Raw genomic sequence first — 18,956 nt, forward strand, 5'->3', positions numbered from 1 at the left:
GGCTGGACAGCACAATCTCTCCAGGGTGCCAGTAAATTCTCTCACGGGCCAAAGATCCAGCTTCAGATAAATATATGCTCCTTTTTCATGCAGGGAATTATGAGAACCTGTTTCGTTTTTAGCAAGCAATTGCAGTCATGATCTTATCAGGTTTTGTTTGGATCTCTAGAAGATTAATCACCATGATTAGCATGGATTAGTAATTTAATAATCTGCAAGATAAGCTTTTTGGACATGTTTACTTAACATTGACAAGAGTCCAACATCACATCCTTGATGAGTCAGCAGCTAACTTCACAGTCTGGTCGTCTTAAAGTCAAGAAAAGAATTGTTTTCTTATGGTTATCGATGGGATGCCTTATGAACGCACATTTTTCTGACAAAGCTAAAAGGTTAATGGTGTTTTAGTTTTGTCTGTACTCACCAGTAGGTTGCCGAACACTTCATTTCAGAAAAACTATACTATTTTCTAAGAACCATAACCTTAGTTTTTAGACAACAAAAACAGTCTGTAACAAAGGATACATGGGACTGGAAAGTGTAAATGTCAGTGTGTAAGTGCTGTGTGTTTATTCCAAAACCGTATGCTCAGCAGACTATAAAACATCTGGCGGGATGAGAGGTTATAAGAACATTCAAGTTTGGAACATTAGCGAGACATGTTGGAAAGGTTACCAAGAAAAAGCCCACAAGGAGCAACATTAATGGAGGAAGTAGACATACTTGCAGTAGGTGGAGTGCACAAATACAAACAGGAAACAAAATGACATTTGGGAGGAGGCCCCCCCCCTCACTGTACTGGACTTACTTTGTTTAACTCGATGTGTCCATCTGCTGGCTGTTAGTGGGTCTGCCATGACATCATCTCAGCACAACGAGAACAGATTGTGATAAATATAGAAAAACAGAGGGTGGTAGATCAAATACATTTTAGTAAAAGGTTTTATTCAAAGCGTCCCAAGTACAATCCTGTATCATATCTTACAAACATCTGGTATACACAGAAAAAGCACAACATGGGTGGGATGTTTACAGAGGAGCATATGGGAGGACAAACGTTGAGAAAAAAAATCTACTTGATTGGCAAACTCAGACGAAAAACTCCAACCTTCATCCTTAGGAAAGCTCTCGAGCGTTATCAGAGAGCTGATATTTCAAACATTATCTGAAAGCAAAATGAATGCGAGGAACCTGCTGTGCTCTTAAAGACCGTTATGTTCAGGTGAAATGATTGTAAAGGAAGGAGGGTACGCCTGGACTGTCATGTGCCTTAAACATTAAGACTCTTGCTGGCATTCAAATGAATTAGACTCTTTGAAATAATGTTATTGTCACGCTCTTCTTTTGAAAATTCAAAGAAAGATACATCATTTTATTTATTTGGGATTTTTATCATTTAAAGCTTAGTGCAGTTTCTCTTCATCAAAGCTTATCAGTTTAATTTGAAATGAAAACAAAATGACTTAAATCTTTCCCTCGATACATAAACTTGTGCAATACTTATTTCTTTACAGTTCAGTCATAGTTAAACAAAGCAAGACAAAAGTCAACATAATTAAGATTATTGATAAGGATGCATTTTCACATTCATGGAAATCAATGTGTTCCTGCACACACACACACACACACACACACTGACCCACAGCATCCAACCAGCTCTGTGCGTCATGCATCAGCTTCTTCCCCACACACACAGGTTCCACGTTGAGTGTAAGCTACTTCTAGATTTGGCGTAGCACTAGAGGAAGCAGTGTAGACGGTACACTGGAAGATAGCAGCTTGATTTAGCAGGAGATAAACCGTAGAGATTACAGACATGCTCAGAAACTTTCCCTGAAGCTCCTGTTTTCAGAAGACATTCCCAAAACTCATACACAATTATCCTTTAGATCTCCTCACCACCACAAAGGTTACAAGACAAGACAGTAATGAGGGTCATTTGGGATTTTAAAATGGGACTCAATGCGGGGAACAAGCGTGGGGTTCATTAACTGAGCAAGAGACGCACAAAACCGTGTGCCTCAGAGACACGTCTTCCCCATTTCCCAACCAGGCAGTGATTCTTAGCGGATAACTAGCGCTGGAAAGTAAACCTAGCATACAACTGAACATCAATGATTGGGTTTTCATCTTGGCTGGTGCTGGTTAAAGACTGATTGGTAAAAGTAAATGATACGGACATTTTAAAAAAATAATACAATTAACAGTCATTTTTCTGTTAGAACAGCATTAACAAACTAAGCACACATTGACATTGTAAAGCATCAATAAATAAACGGGACATATCACTCTGAATTTTGGGAAAAACTATTTTCTGGTAAGGCTGGCGTCGTTGTTTTTACATTCATGGGAACGAGACTGTTAACCAAGTACCACCTCGTGCCGCGGCGTGGTCGCACCCACCGGAGAGACACAAGACACATAGTACTTGAACTGTTTTACAATCAAGCTAAGAAAGGCACTGGAATAATGTTATACCGCATCGGATTCTTATGCTCTCAGTTATCCATCTTGAAAAAGGTAAAAATCTAAAAATCTTTTGTTGGACATCATTTGTTTTTGAAAAATAAAGTTTGACATACTTAAAAAAATTATTTTTTGCACCTTTGACTCATTTTAGCAAGGACAGTTTACAAAAAGTAATTTGCTATAAAAAGAAAATCGTGCTTATGGCATTTTGCTTATCAAATCAGCGTTTGATTGACACCATTTGCACTAAAAAACTTGTAAGAACATGATGACATTAACTCTAGTTTTGTGCAGAGAGAAAGAAAAGTATGCGAGTCCTTGAGGCCAAAAATCTTGGAGTTTTAGTAGTTTGACGAAACGCTTTGTAAACTGTGACCCACGAGAAGGAAGACACAAAACAAATATAAATTAGTGCTCTGTGTTGACGGATACTACCAGAGGACAAAGCACAAGAGAAACAAAATATATATACACAAACAGAGAAAAAAATACTAAGTGGGTCACAGTGCTACCCATTTGGACAGGGTCGGTTTCCTAAAGGTGAAAGGACAGCGCTACATTTAACGGTGCCGCCCTCCTCGGGGAGAAACAGCGCTTCTGGAAGTCATAGTCCTCGCCAGCTTTGAAATGATGACGGTCACTGGATTTCCAGTTTGCTGTACTTCACGCCGCGGCTCCACTGCAGCGAGCGCCACGACAGCGGCAGCTGATAGTTACGGGGAACCATGCCGCTGACGTTCTCTTCAAAGAACTGGAACAGTCTGTACCACCACACCCGCGAGAACGGGTTACTCTGAGACGTCTCCTTCAGCGACTGGGACAAACAAAACAAAAGATAAACGACATAAATAAAGTGTCTTAATACCGGGGCACACATTCAGTTACCGATTCTTCTTCTGAATAATTTACTTCCCATTTTTCCGGGAGCTCTGTCATTTTGCACCACGTCAACTGTACTGGGTTCAGGCAGATATTTTTAAAGATACAATGTTGTATCATAGCTTAGATAACAGCAAGACATGTTTATTTTGGCCTAAAAACTCAACACAAGTCATCACAACTATGCGTAATTCCTGTAAAGTTCAATATATTTAAATAATAATGGATATTTTGAGAAATACTTCTTAGATATGAAAGTAAAACTACCCTCAGGAAACTACAGATTATTAAATAGTGCATCATATCTAAATCATTCAATACAAAAGCAGAGGTGTAAAACAACAGTGTTGTCTTCAAGCTAAGATAATTGGCTGCAGATTCATATTTAGGATAAAGATATGAGAGGCATTAGTCTTCTCCCACCAGTCCTATTATTCAAACTGTTGCATTAGTACCAACAGTGTGATAAAGCCTGACAGCTGACATCTTATCACCGTATATGTCATCATGTTACACTATCTACAAGATGCATTATATTCTATAACGCCATGTGTATTCAAATTGATCATTTAAAGATTTTGATGTACGATTTTTGGAAACGCCAAGAGCCCGCCCATCTGTTTCAAACAATCTACCTAGGTACTAAAATACGGGCTTCAGTAAATAAACCATTGCGCCCATTTACCTTAGTTTCTGCACTTCAAATGACAAAAATAAAAACCTCACCTGCTGGTTGGCCATGGTGTGGTACCACCAAAAGAGGCGTGTAGTGATAAAATATGCAACCACTACATCCACAGTGTAGTGGTCATGGGCCAGGAGGATGCAGAAAATCCCAATAGCGCTCAAGCTCCAGCAGAACCAGTGGTAGCACCAAAACCGCTTGGGGGAATCTGCCAATTAAAAAAGGTAAAAATAAAGGGTTAATACGGCAGAAACACACATCAGAGCCAGCAGTGCCAATCACCAGCCTGTGAGTGTCAGCTATGAAACATTAACCAAGCTGTTCTCCATTTCACCACAAGAGGGCACTGCTGTGGTTTGGAAAGCATTGCAGTAGCATGTGATGCAGCAGGAGGGAGAGTCATTTAAATGTCATAAATGTAAATTTGACCATGTGGCTCAAGTAATCCTGAGTTATGAAGCTCATGATCTGAGGTTAACCAAGTGTGTCCGCAAGCCTAACCAAGTGTGTCCGCAAGCCAGACACGTCAGATAGCAGAAACGTCAGATAGCAGAAACACCCGCTGAGGAACAGAAAGTGGTTTTGCAACAGAGCACTGTGCCAATGCACGGACACTCACATGGTATCGTGCATCATTTCCTGCTCATTTCCTTTCATGTCTACATTTCCACTAGCGTTTAGAGAATTTGTAAAAAAAAAAAGTCATCCACTATTGGGCTTTCTCAGAGAGACATGAACGGCCCCTAATGACAGTTTTAGAATGAATGTCCTTCATAAGCAAATGGTTCAACAGCCTGGTCACAATTTAGGATTAGCAGATCCTTATTTTGATATCTAAACTGATGTTGCAATACGTTATAGCAGATGGGGTCGTAATGATCTGCTGAACATGTGTTAGTATAAAAATAGACTTTAAGGAAGTAGTTTTAAAGCAAAAGCCACACAGTACATTCTTCCTTAAACGATAGTATAGACACAGTGGGACTTACACTCCTTGATGAAGAGGTATGTTAGCGTTAGCATAACTGTGTGGCCACTATACAGATAATCTCCACACATGGTGTGGGACCCTGTGATGGAGAGGCCCCCACCAGCAATCATCTTCATTATTCTCCTCATCTGTGCCTCCCAGTTCCCGAGAAGCTGAAAGAGATGCAGACAGTCATTACCATCTGGAGGCTGTTAATAACAGTAAAACGACTAACAGGATTCCTGGAGGCTGACAAACAATGATGAAAACAGGGCGGTAACACATAATCAGATGAGTGAAAAAGGAAGAAAGAAACACCCTTCAGATGTTCTCTGCAATCGTGCTCTTTTTGAAATAGCAGAAAATACAGAAGTCAAAATGTCTCAAGATCCATATACAGTTAAAACAGAACTGGAAGTGGTAGGGTGCATGACATGTTGGACTCTAGAGGCCGTGGTTCCTGACATGTCTCTTTCACCAAGACCTTAACCCTCACATTTCTACATTACTGAAATTGTGATAACAATTGTGATGTTATTCCTCTAAAATTAAAGAAAGCATTTCCCATAACTGCAGTTTACTCCATGAAGGGCTTTTGGGTTTTATGCTGAGTGCACCCATATTTATATCATTTCTATTTTGTTTTGTAGCAGCACATGCAGAGAAAACTCAGTGATGCAATTCAAAGTGGTATTCTCTTTTTCTCATTGCATTAATATAATATTACTAATTATCCGACAGAGATGCTGCACACAGTTGCTTTAAATAAAGAATACCAAACTTTCTACTAACGTCTCTAATACTACAATAACAGGACATTGATAAAGTGAGGCCACAACTTGAAGTACAACAGACATATCTCGGTGGTCAGTGGAGAGCACTCGGAGGCTTTCAGCTTACACAACAGAAATACTTTTTGGGCTGAATGTACCCATTCAGCACGTTTGTGCAGAGAGCAGTTATATAAGAAAGGAGTCTATCACGCACGACAAACCTACAATGGCGAGAGAAATCAAACTGTGCGAATAATACCTTTGGAGAGCATTTGAAGTGCATTCCGGGAACAGGCAGAGTGGTGATGTACATTGTAATACAGCGGTACAGATAGAGTGTGCCCACAATGAAGAAGAATCGCCTGCCTATAATTGACCTGGGGGGGAAAAGACAGAATATTAATAATACAACTTTTTTTTTGGGTGTGTGTGAAACTAAACACGACTCGAGTATTGTGTTTTGAGATTTGGTATTGATTCTCAGAAACACTGCATACACATTTTATCAAATGTAAACCATACCTGTGCTTGAGAAGAATCCACTGTATGAGCCAGAGCCCCACCAGCAGCATGCCGTTAATCTCACAGATGGAGAACGCCCACTCCACCCTGTTGAACAGGTCGAAGAACTTATCCGGCAGCGGTGGGGTGTGCTCCTTTGGCGGCACTCTCTCGTGGACCACTGAAATGACAATGGTGGTGGTGACAAAGCACACCACTGCGTAGACGAACGCTATGCCCGTCTTCCCCCACTCGGCGGGGAAGGAAGGGCGCGTGGTTTCCTTCGTTGGGATGGGGATGTGGACCATCTCCATCCTGTAGTCCTTCATTCCGTTCCTCTGAGGCTTGCTCTTCCCGTTAGGCAGCCCACCGGCGTGTCCGTTTGCGTGGCCGTTTTTGTGGTCCTCGATGTGAGTCTCTATCCGCAGCGTCTCCAGCCTCTCCAGCAGCTGCTGCCCGCAGTCAGACGACACCAGCGACAGGGGGAGCATGTGGAAATCTGCCTCGTTGAGCCTGAGCAGACCGGGACCGTCCGTCTGACGGAGGGCATCAGTGTACTCCGGCATCCCCTCTTTGCTCAGCCAGTCATAGACGTCCTTTGGAGACCATGCTGCCACCTTCTTCATCTTGGCCAGTGGGCAATGTGGGTGGTCAGGAGGGTCCTCAGACTAGAGGGGAGGTTTCACGAGAGGCTTGGCGGACTATGGGGCAGTGGTGAATCCTCTACAGTTTTGGCACATGGTGTTTCTTGCACCCAGAGGGAGCCAAGCCTCCTCTCGAAGTGAAGCGCGGGAGAAAGAAAGCGGCAGAATCAGGGCCAAGAGACAGCAGGCGAACCACAGTGGCCTCCTTCCTTTACCTCATCAGCTCTTTCCCCCCCCCACACGCTGCACCCCTGTTGAAAAAGCAAGAATAAAATGGTGAGAATCTGAACAAAGTGATGACTTACACAACCCCAACCGGACGCCTGGTCAGACCTGGAAGCTAGCGTGCACACTCTGAATAATAGAGCAGCATGACACAGGTTGCCTGGCCAACTCCGAGCGGCTGAAAATCACAGATGAAAGATTAGATGAATTATTCACGTCATTGTAGAGCTTTTACAACAATACCAGCAGCGTGAAGACTCAGTCCATCAGCACGTTTCCGGTCTTTGTTCTACCCTAGTGGTCATAGATAAGTAGAAAACATCCGGAGAGGATTAGTACATTACCACTTCACCCACTGAGAAAGTGGCTACATACACACGCACTGCATGCTGGGGGACTGTGGAATGATGCTGGGCGTCTGGATTAGTGGAATAGCTGGGTCTTTGCCAGTTGTTTCGGGTGATTTGCACTTCGAACTCTGTGAATTAAGGGCTTGTTTTCAACTTAACCAGAGGGAATGATTGTTGGCCAGAAGGATTTAGTCACTCATTTTGTTTCTGTCAAGGTCAAAGGAGTTTTTATTACGGTGATCTGCCACACAGAGCCAGACTCTATTTCTTTCTTTATACGTTGGGCAAGGCTTTGGTGGAACTACCCCCATTATTAGGTTTCTGGTTTAAAAACATTTTTTTTTTAGACAAGCTTCTTTAGGTAAACAAATGATCCTAAATTCAAAGTAGCTTATAGCAGATAAAACCACTATCCAGTACGTTATATCCTGGTCCTGCTTCATGGTGTGTATGTTTCTCATCCGGGGTTCAGGCCCCAGCAGAGGATAAGCATTAACAAGGAGATGAACAGACATCTGTTGCATATCATGCTCTTGTTTATAGACCGCGATGTTGTTGGTGGACACAGGGTGGCCCTGCTTGTATGTGGGGTTGATCTACTGCATGGATGTGAGGAAAGAGCGAGGATAGGAGGGGAAACACACTGCGAGAAGGAACTCATAAATCAGAGTGAAGGTCAGCAACGAGCCAGGAGACATCCCCACCCCTGTGTGGAGGGCAGGCAGCCAACAGCCAGGCCCCCGCACAGCCAGGATAGCTCAGGCCACTAGCAGCTAAACACACTGGCAGGCTGAATGGTTGGCAGGACAACAAACTGCACATCAGTATCTCACCTCGGCGCAGCTCAGAGGCCGGTTTATTGAGGCCAGCATAACAGGGCCAAATAAATGGGCTGTACAGTGGACCACTCTTGACACCTGGCAGCATATTTATCCCCGCTGAAGTCTTGAGGGCAATTTAGGCCGAATAACCCAAAGATTCTACCATACAGCCACGGGGGGGGAAAAAAAATCAAGAGACTACTTCATTTTCTCTTGTTTTATTATTTCTAGGTATGTCTTGAGTTGTTTTTATTGTATTTTATAAACTACTGACAATTCTTTCTCTGTGTTGGAATTCAACAGACACTGGAATGGCTGCCATGCATGTAGAGATAAAGATTTAAGAAAGATTTGAAGTGGTCTGTTAATTTTTTCCGGAGCTGTACAAACACTAGAAAGCTTGTGTAAAAACAACACAGCAGGAGTCATTGCAACAGCTTATCTACGTGAAGGCCCAGCTGTGTACCTTCAGAGGGTGCAGAGAGTTCAAAAGAAGAGCAGTATGCAGTGCAAATAAAACAGAACAGAAAGACAAAGACGACTGAGACGGATCAAAGATTAGCTATCACTGACTCAGCTGTGTGCGGAGGACCTTTGGTCTGTGAAGCAGCTTACGGCATGATCCGTGCAGAAATAATCCCACTCAGCTAAACTGGGGAAAGGGGGAAACTAATCCTGAGACTAATGAACTCACTTGTATGTAGGCAAATGCTGAAAAGTCTTCCTGAAGACATGGAAATGAGTGTTAAATTAGAATGTCGCACTTTCTATGCTGACATTGCATGAGCATTTGCATAACTGTTTGGGTGGCATTGTTATTGTAAGCAAAGAGCTGGACATAGAAAAGGCACGTAATGTGGAGAATCACATTCGATTGGCTGAAACAACCCCCTGCAGAAACCCATTTCCTGCCATAACACAAGGTCGTGGAAAATACATTTTGTCCCGAGCAAAATCTTCATGTGCCGAAGATAAGCAACACCTGATGACTACAGAGCGGGCTTTTATAAAACTTCCTGCCGGGAGCTAAACAGATGTGAATCTTCAGGACAATATATTTGAAGGGCTACAAAAACGAAAAAGTTAAGTCTGGAAACGCTTAAGCCTTAAGATGAAAGGAAAACATTGAAGCTACTCTTGAACAATTTCACCTTTAAAGCCTTCAGACCGTTGGTAAATGGGACCACACAGGACAATTGTTTGAAGCGTCTGGGTGTGTGTTTACCGAGTACTTCTGTCACAATGTTTACTTATTTCAGGCCTCCTTACTCGACTGACATCATTTATTTGAGGATGTTTAAGGTGTTGAGGGAAGTGGCCTTTGTTTTACCGAGGAAGAATTGTTCAAAGTGACACTACACCCAAAAAGTGGCTGTAGTTACAGTTAACTATGTAAACATGGATTATAAAGTGTAAGTATAGACTCAAAGTCCCTGTGTACAGATTAAACAATAACATTAATTGTTCACTTTTATCAAAACTTCCACTAATTCTCCGTTCTCTCTTTGTTTGGAGGAAGTGGAGCATCTGTTTTTTTTTTTTCCTGTGAAGCATCACTACAAGAACACTTCTTAAAAACCGGACCTGTAGAGTGTTTCCCTATAAACAAAACAAGGATAGCTCACCAAAACATTGCAATATGGGTGTTCAACACACTATTTTAAAGCCTTTCCTGCCTCCCAACACATTTATAAAGCCATATATTCTTGTGAACAAGCTTGCAGTATTCCTCTTCCCTGCCTCTGCTCGCTTATTGTTCGTACCTTGAGATCTTAGCACTACTTTTCAATCGGTGAGGGAACCGTTCTATATGCTTCTTCTTAAGAGCTTTTCAGACACTCTGACAGCTTCAGAAACCTTCCCCACCCCCACCTCTCTTCTGAGAATCAGTCATTCACACATGCCACAGTGTTGTGTGGTAGTTAGGAACGAACCAGGGTTTCGACCACAGTCTTTCTAGCTCTTTTTGTGTTATTGAAACATCACAGGCATGTGGCACTCTTATGGAAACAATAATGTTTCACGCACTTCTGAGAGAGTTAACTGAGCTTCAGTTACGCTTTATTGTAAGGGTCAGAAGGATGTGTCAGGTACACAGTGATAGACGGAAGAATGGCTCTGTGGTGTTAAAAAAGAAGCGTTTTCTGTTGCCCCACTTAATCTCGCAATCTTTTTCCACCCAATTCACGGACACATAACAGGAGGTACATTGTATTTATTGTTTTGTTTGCATTTTATGAAATTATTATCCTCATTAGTAGTCTATACTTTACGCACGTTTCCCTCAAAGACACGACTAGATTCTTCCATTGTGAGTTCATTAAGTTATTATCTTTTAGCCAATTTGTTTAATGATTGCTATTCTTTTCACAAGAAATAAGTATGAAACTTTTCTTTGAATTGCTCAGTAATCGGGTTAATGGGTTCTTGTTATATTAGATATGTGACATTTCTCTTAAAACCGTTTCCCAGAAAACAGGAGGTCAATTAGATGTGTTCATACAGAAAACAGTAATGGATTAAACTGATTAGCACCATGGCATACTCAAATAAAAAGAAATGTCTGCACTTTCCGTTCATGTGGTAAAGACTTTCCACTCAGAAAGTTTAGGTGGGGCAGCGCAGAGCGGAAGAAGGGGGGGGGATGGGTGGGTTTCACTGAAGACGATACATGTTACGTCACCAGAATAAGATCCCACTCAGAGACAACAACTTGTCAAGCAGACACAACCATAAACAAAACACCATCCCAAGCCCATCTTTAGGCAGTCAAGAGTGGTACGAAATTCACCCCGGCTTTCAGAGAAGGGGAGAGTCCGTTTGGGTGTGTCAACTAGTTCTTGGAGCACAGACCTAAAAAAAAACCTGCTACAAGTTTCCGACGACGTGCAGCAACTAAACATTTTCTTGTGTAAATAACCGCCTGCATTTACTCTACAGTTGGTTAGCTAAAGTAACCCGTTTGGCTACCACTAAAGCGTCTAAAAACCACCTGAAAGTCTGAATGTGAGCTTCGTTAGAAAAGGGCACCTGGCTCCACTGCTTGCTGTTCCTAAGTTCCCTCCTTTCATCGGCTGAGCAGCATTAGCCTCAGGAGGGAGGAAGAGGTTTCTGTGAGTGTAGTTTCCACCTTTTCTTTCATTTTTCTCCCTGCCTGCATAGTATGAGCTCACAACTTTTCAGTACTTTTACTTTATGGCGCACTAATGCGGCATGTCTGGTTCCCAGTGATAACGTTTGGGTTTTTTTGTTTATTAACACTGTCTATTTGAAGATTGGCCTTCCAGAAAGCCAATCTTGAGATGTGATAATGGCTGTACAGCACCCATATATACAGATAGACATAGAGATATATGAAAAATATCTCAGCAGTCATTATGAGGACTTTTCCCAGCAATAGCCTGGCTGTGTGTGAGCTGTGGCTGAAACAAATCTCAAACTGTTTCAGTATTTCCACGGAGAAAACCACATCTGAAGGGTAGTGTCACCATCAACCAAAACCTAATCCATCCATAGGTGTACCTAGATGAAATAGAATAGTTACAGCTGAACCAAAAAAGAAGCAGACTGCCTGAAGGAAAGACGATATATATTCCGTCTCGCTGGTACTAATCTGTCAAACACACTCGACATGTTTGTTTCTAGCAATGTTTGACATGAGTTACGTCCGGGCCAATTAACGGCGTCTTTGTGTAACGCTGCATTTCCTCATTGGCCAGTGCTATTGCCCAGGCAAAGTTTCCCCTTGAGGACAATGAAATGTATTCTTATATTAAGAGGTGCCCCATCACCAGCAGCCAACTAACTGGGAACAGAAACTCTAAAAACAAAACCACACAAAAAGCCATCATTCATGAAGCCTGCAAGAATATCCTGTTCGTAGTTCCACTGATACTTCTTCTATTTGATAGCTAGTGTTGCATACAAGCTGGATTTGTGGGATACGGTTACACAAGATGGCCAAATATTTGAACAGAGCGCACATACAGGTCACATAAAAGCCAAGAAAGAGATGATATTCTCCCACAAAATGCAGCGTTTAGAAAGGAAGGCTTTGTTTTGTGTCCTACGGGTGTTGTCCTGTTCTTTATAAACGGTTTTTGAAGGAGTAGTATCTTTTTACAGGTTTTCTTATCTTGTGAGGCCAACTGACAATGGTTGAACAACACGCTCTCACCTGTATCCCTTTACACCTTCGATACAAACGCCCCAGAGGTAGACAACGCCAGGTCAATATTTACACAACTGGGCCAGCATGTTAAAAGCGATGATGGTTAACTATGAACAGTGTATGCTCCTGCTTACACAGTAACTCAGCCCTGTAGAATAATGATTGTATACACCTATACTCCGCTTCAAAGAGCATGGTGTGATATCATTTCCAAGAATCTCAGTTCACAAGTCAGAAAAAACGTGGCGTAAAATCACACAAGCACCTTAGGCCACTTCCAATTTAAACTTCTACGATGCTCAGCCTTTCTTCGTCCAACTATTTGAGAAGGACGGACTAAATGAAGCAGTGTCGGGCTTCACTGAACACAAAGCCAAAGAATAACACACTTGGAATGTGCCGCATTTTAGAGATTAAGGGTCCATTTACCAAAAAATAACAAGAAAACAAAACAAACATTTTACCACTCAGTGCATGTTGATAGTTGGTTTGACTCATGGTTTGATCATAAACATGTCTTTCAACTTGCATTCGTTTACAGATAAATACATTTAACTGAGTAATTTACTTACAAAAATCTATTTATATGCTCTGTTGTTTATAACAAGCCATTCATATATTAAAGAAACAATTAAAGATGTCAATACATCATATGATGGTATTGACTGTATAATTATGCTGTTTTGTATACAAGCAAACAATCACGTTGCATTCAACACCCAACTCAATCTGATACAGGGGTGGGGGGGTCTTTCAGTGCAAAATGGCCTTTAGAAAGGTCCCCTATTATGCAAAATGCACTTGTTGATGTCTTTTATACATAAATATGTGTGCTCGGTGTGCAAGGAGACTCACAAAGTGTCAGAAAATACAACCCTCACTCTTTTCCTACTTACCCACATCTCTAAAAATGGGGGTACAAACAGGCTGATCCTGATGCTTCGGTTATGATGTCACAACGGAAATGTGGGCTGGGTTTACATTGAACTCCTGGCAACGTCCCCCCCACGTGACACATCCCAACCTATCGTCCACAGTATACAGTCGCAAGCTAAATCCCCTCTGCAGCACCTCAGTGTGTCTGTGTATTCAGCTGGACGTCTGCAGGAGGGACTTGGAGTTGTTGTATATATAATACATATAATGTCTCTGTTCTAGTGGTAAACACTGAGAAGTGTTTCAGAAATAATGCTTGATGTGGTTTGGAACATAATATGGGGTTTAATCACGGCAGCGTTTAGCCGAGTATCTCCGTTAGAAACTTCTCTATTCAGACAGAGAGCTGCATGCGCTCCAAAGGGGCGTGGCCAGCCTCAGCTCAGCTCAAATTTAAAGCGACAGTCACAGAATCAGCACTTCAGGAACAGGGCTGAAATAGAGGGGTATGAGGCATGGCTACAATATGGCATAATACCAGACCTTTAAAAGTAAACTTTACTAAGCAAAGACCTTATGTTTACTCTTTTTAAACTACACCGACACGTGCTTCCATGCCTAGTATACTATGGTTAAGAAATGTGTTCCTCCTTGAGCAACAGATAACCACGGGTAAAGGAACAATGACCTATACAGCAATCTGTCAACAAACTCCTGGCATGCATACAACACCAAGTATCCTGTTGGAGCACATACTGTTCATCTCAGATAAATCATTCCATTGGAATTTTGGAACATCTTGTCAGATTGAAGGTCATACATTGGATAAGCTATTGAAGAGGTCTCAGCACGAGCTGTTCAGGGCAAGGGAAATGTCTGAACCGGAGAAATGTATCGGAGGTCTGATGACCTTGAATGACTGCAGTTACTGTGAACTAAGACCATAGGCAGCAACGATGATATTTGTATGTGTCGGGGAATAATCAATCTGCCAGCCATAACAGTTCACAACAGAAGCTCCAAAACATCCTCCCAGAATACTGGATAGAAATATTGTCAGAAAACTATTTTTCATGAGGTGGAATCTTAATAAGAGGCCAATTAAATGACTACCATTTAAATCTATTGTGGGAACTTTAAAGTGTGTTCAACTGGGGTCAATGATCCACGCCTGTGTTGTTAGTAAACAAACTAAACTACATTGAGAAGGTGTGGTACAATTGATTTACCGTTTAACATACATCATTGAAAACTACTTATTTTTAGCGATGTTGATCCCTTCGCAATGACAGTTTAACACAAGTTACTAAACCCCCCGGAAAACAGGTTCTTTTACCTACCATCCACTCTGCCGATCTGGCATCTTGCTTCTAGGAAAACCAAGAAATATGATATCTACAATGCCAAATAAACATCATCTTTATCATCACAGACCTTAGCAACCGTGCAGTCACAGAAAAATGGTATATCCTATCAGTGTGTTAACTAACAGAGCGAGCTGTTATGCCAAGTGTAAAGATGAGACAGGCCATAAAGCATGGAAAGCTCTTGCAGAAGTCTCGGGGGTTGTACATCTACGAGTACAACCCCTGTACTCGTAGGTGAGATCTGCGAATGAGAAACCCACCTGTGGCTTTATGAGTCACTGATTAGGACGTCAGGCCCTCGCAGCCCCAGAGAGCCGACTTGTTCCCGTGCATATGGTGCAGACACATCAGGCGTTGCATCTAAGATAGCACCCAAAGGACCTGCTGCCAACTGGGAGTAATCAGTGCGTTTCATATACAAACTTTCCAAACTGCAAAGGTCTTTGTCAACAACACTGTCAGCTTGATATACTTGTATGGACTTCGCACCTTTTGGTAGCAATTTTCTGACTTTTTTTTTAAATTAAAGATGACACTAAAAATTGCGCTACTTAATTATTACCTTGTCTAAGAGTTGTTACATGAACAAATGTTGTGAGTTACTGTCTTTTATACAAAACACCACTACACCGACAACTGCAGAGAGAGTTGTTGAAACAGTAATTAGGTTTTCAATTGTATGCTGTTTTATGCTTTATTATTAGTCTCCATTTCACATTCCTCTATAATTAATAATAAGGTTTAATCTATGCATCTTTAAGGAAAGTTGTGATCACAATGACATACTGGCCTGCTATTGGCCAAAGTCACACCAGCTACTCTCAAAATAGCATCATGATGCATTTTGCATTTGAAATAGGGCATAACATGCTCAAATTAGGGCAGGAGCCGATCTAGGGCAATTAGGCTTCTTTGGTGTTTACTGATTAATTATTTTGGTATGCCTTCACTAACACAAAAAGAAGGAACTTGATTAGCGAAGGGTTGAATGTAGGAGGACATCTGAAACAAGTCAGGACAAGGGGATACGGAGCTTGGGTGTAAGCAGGCCACATAATAGCACCAAACACACAAAAAAGATGGCCTCACAGCAGGGCCTTGCACTACTTAACATTCCTTACTGATACTACCACTCCCCTCCCTTGTCCACAAGCATATGTCATGTACCTGCATCGTTTGCTGGGATATACAGCTCCAGAAAAAAATAAGAAACCACTTCATATTGTTCTTAAATCTTTATCTCTGCATGTATGGCAGCCATTCCAGTGTCTGTTGAATTTCAACACAGAGAATTGTTGGTAGCTTATAGAATACAATATCAAAAATAAAATAAAAAGTAACTCAAAGACATGCCTATAACTAATAGAAAAAGATAATGCTGAAGTAGTCTCTTAATTTTTTCTGGGGCTGTAGAGCTTTAAATACAAATCCTTTTCTATTTGTCAAACTGGGCAAATTCCACATGTCATTTACATACTCCCCTTCTGTCCCAAAGGGGTTATAGAAATGTTATCTCATATTTGGACATTTCGTTTTAAGAAATAGACGAAACAAGCTACTTCAAAGTGCTACTAGCCTATATTTCAGCAGTTATAGGCCACAGGAAACTAGGACATCATGTGAGTGGCAGGAAAACTGCATGTGTTTCTAATTAGGGCATAAACAAGATTACAAACTAATTCTCTGGAGGAAAACCTATGAAATATATCAAATGATTAATGGCTATTGGTTGGCACGAACTACCATAGGCTAGAATAACAAAAAGGCCAAGGCCATTAGCTAATGGCATTAAACCCTAGCTGTGGTTTGAGTGTTGAGGATCAGTAGCTGAGTAGAGCAGATGCAAAAATGTGCAATAGTGATATTGTTTTAGTAAAGACAAATACCAATGTGCAGTGCCAACTGTCTAATTTTAGATGCAAGACAACCCACACAGCAATTTCTTCTCAATGTTGTATCTAAAGCCCACTTGTTAACATATTTGAAACCTAACTGAAAGCAAAATTGTGGTTGGCCTCATATTACTAGGAGCTACATCTTTTACTTACAGAGATCCTTAATTGTCAGTGAGTGAAGTCCATTTGTCTCAACTGGATAAAGAGGAATACAACCTTCAATCCTAGAAAATGTAGCCTTAATAAGATCATCCTAACAATGGTGCACGTGTTAATATATAATACAGCCTTAAACTGCTGAGCATATAACATCAGCAGAGCATCCTCTCCATCATGTTCTTACAGATAAAAGCAAACATCATAAAAGAGGGATGCTAATACCAGTTAGCTATGGAATCTCTAGGGCTGACTAATTCATCCGTCCTTTCCTGTAAACACAAGCTGTTTTCATTCATTAAAAAAATGACACTCCTCTCTAAAGTATTAAAGTAATCTGTGCCTATGAATGTAACAAACAAGAACAGACACACTTAGAACACAACAACTTCTTTCCTTAATGAGAGCACTAACTGACAGATAGGGTTTCCTCGTGTGCAAAAACAAGAGTAACATTAAAGCAAGTTTTCCAGAGGAAGTAGGTGATCTCAGCTAATCGTCAATATGTTGAGTTGTCAGCATAAACCGTTTTTCAAGGCTGAATCATAGCTGTGGCTACAGAAAACTCATTGTTTCCACTGACAGTCTGACATGCTTCGCCTTGGCAATGAGGCTTTGGGCTGGATGCATTGGCAACAATATACCCCATTGACTCACTATACCATTTTGCCTGCTTTGGCACTGACTGCAGTCACACTGTTTGTGTCTGTGAAAAAGTTGCTTTCTCACCAGTTCCCCTACACAAGAACCTCTCTGTGTGTTCTGACCGATGTCTCTGTCGGCTCAGCTGTCTACACAGTTGTGTTACTGCTTTAGTGGATCTTGAGTTAGCCATCAGACACAGCATGTCCTGCTAGCAAGACAGCGGTGGCTTTTTCTCCAACGACACAACTGTTCAAACATTATGTGATTACGGTTCCCCCCTTTTCCTCTTAAGGGCAAGGGACGTGTCAAGACTTTGGGGGGAAACAGTGAGGTCACCCTTTCCACCGTGCTTTTAAAAAGAGAATAAACCAAGCAAAAACACCTTACGTGACCCTACCAGGAGTCACATACAGGGAGACATGTTTGACTATCGTTAACTACTCGGGTAAGTTAATATTTACAGAGAGACAGCAACTGATGGATATCACACGATTCACCTTAACGTTGGTAGGCACACCTGTGAGATAGCGTTAACTCAAAACCATGCCTGACACAGGTGGTTTAATGCGCTGGAATCATTGCCTTTATTCTCACCAAGGCCTCAGCAACCATTGTATAGAGTGGTTTAAGAGCTTATAGTCTGAACACCTAAAAATAGACAAACAAGCTGGCGTCTTCTGTGCTTTAGCTTGCTAGCTCGCTAGCTAACACACAGCCTGGACTCTTGGATTCCTAGCGCAGTTTGCTGTAACGGGTTAGCTACATGCTTGTATATTACTGAAAATGTGTTCAGAAGTAGTAGTAACCTTAATATCGACAACTGCGACACGTTCAAGCACAATATCGCAAACCGGGATTAAGATTAGTTTATTTGCCAATTACATCAGACCGGGATTAACGATAATGGGAGAGGGTTTTGTCGCAAACTGATCAAATGTTTCAGCACAAGGCCAGTGAGCAGCACTAGTTAACGCCAGCATACACTACGGTGGGTGATACATAAAACGTCAAGAAGTAGTCTGTCAAAAAGCGAACACGTAGATCGATTTAGCGTAACATAATGCAGCGGTGAACGGTTTTTTTACTCAGTGCTATAGCGTTAACTAACAGTTGTTACCTTACCACGACTTGGAGCCACAGTGTTGTGACACACACACGGAGGGTTCAGCGGATAGCCTTGTCTTCTTTCGACAAAAGAGCAATAGACATGATTGTAATGTATTTACCTTGCTGTGGAAATGTTGAAGGACTTCTCTTCAAATAGTAGTGGCTTTCACCGCAATGTGGCACACGTCCCTCTGTGGGTCTCTGTGGATTTATATGGATAGGCGGGAGTTCCCTACATACCGTCACCCATGCTGCCTTCATGTACCATCTGAAATGTTGTATGAGATTTATTACCCGTATAAAAATACGGAATAAGGTGTCATAGGTTGCAACAACACAAGCACAACAACACTTCGATAGACTTCACATTTCATGGCATATTTTTTGTTATTATTTCGGCAAAGAATGCGCTACAAGACATA

The 18,956-nt window shown here is 41.6% G+C and overlaps 1 protein-coding gene across 1 annotated transcript; it reads right to left on the reverse strand.

Moving 5' to 3' along the window:
- Positions 1 to 924: 924 nt before the first annotated feature.
- On the reverse strand, positions 925 to 18,780 carry sgms1a (sphingomyelin synthase 1a). The gene is made up of 6 exons (XM_063874610.1): positions 18,654 to 18,780; positions 6,299 to 7,172; positions 6,036 to 6,153; positions 5,023 to 5,176; positions 4,075 to 4,241; positions 925 to 3,283 (listed from the first exon to the last, which is right to left on the reverse strand). The coding sequence occupies exons 2-6, from the start codon at positions 6,901 to 6,903 to the stop codon at positions 3,107 to 3,109; spliced, it is 1,221 nt and encodes a 406-aa protein (XP_063730680.1). The 5' UTR covers positions 6,904 to 7,172; positions 18,654 to 18,780; the 3' UTR covers positions 925 to 3,106.
- Positions 18,781 to 18,956: the final 176 nt, after the last annotated feature.

Source organism: Eleginops maclovinus, chromosome 22 (assembly GCF_036324505.1).
Source record: "Eleginops maclovinus isolate JMC-PN-2008 ecotype Puerto Natales chromosome 22, JC_Emac_rtc_rv5, whole genome shotgun sequence".
Taxonomy (NCBI): Eukaryota; Metazoa; Chordata; class Actinopteri; order Perciformes; family Eleginopidae; genus Eleginops; species Eleginops maclovinus.

Excerpts from the sequence above, each read along its gene's own strand:
- sgms1a (XM_063874610.1), bottom strand. The coding sequence starts at position 6,903 with ATGAAGAAGGTGGCAGCATGGTCTCCAAAGGACGTCTATGACTGGCTG. Across the intron at positions 6,154-6,298 it reads TGGATTCTTCTCAAGCACAG|GTCAATTATAGGCAGGCGAT; the intron begins GTATGGTTTACA and ends TTTCCCCCCCAG. Across the intron at positions 3,284-4,074 it reads ACACCATGGCCAACCAGCAG|TCGCTGAAGGAGACGTCTCA; the intron begins GTGAGGTTTTTA and ends TGTTTGTCCCAG.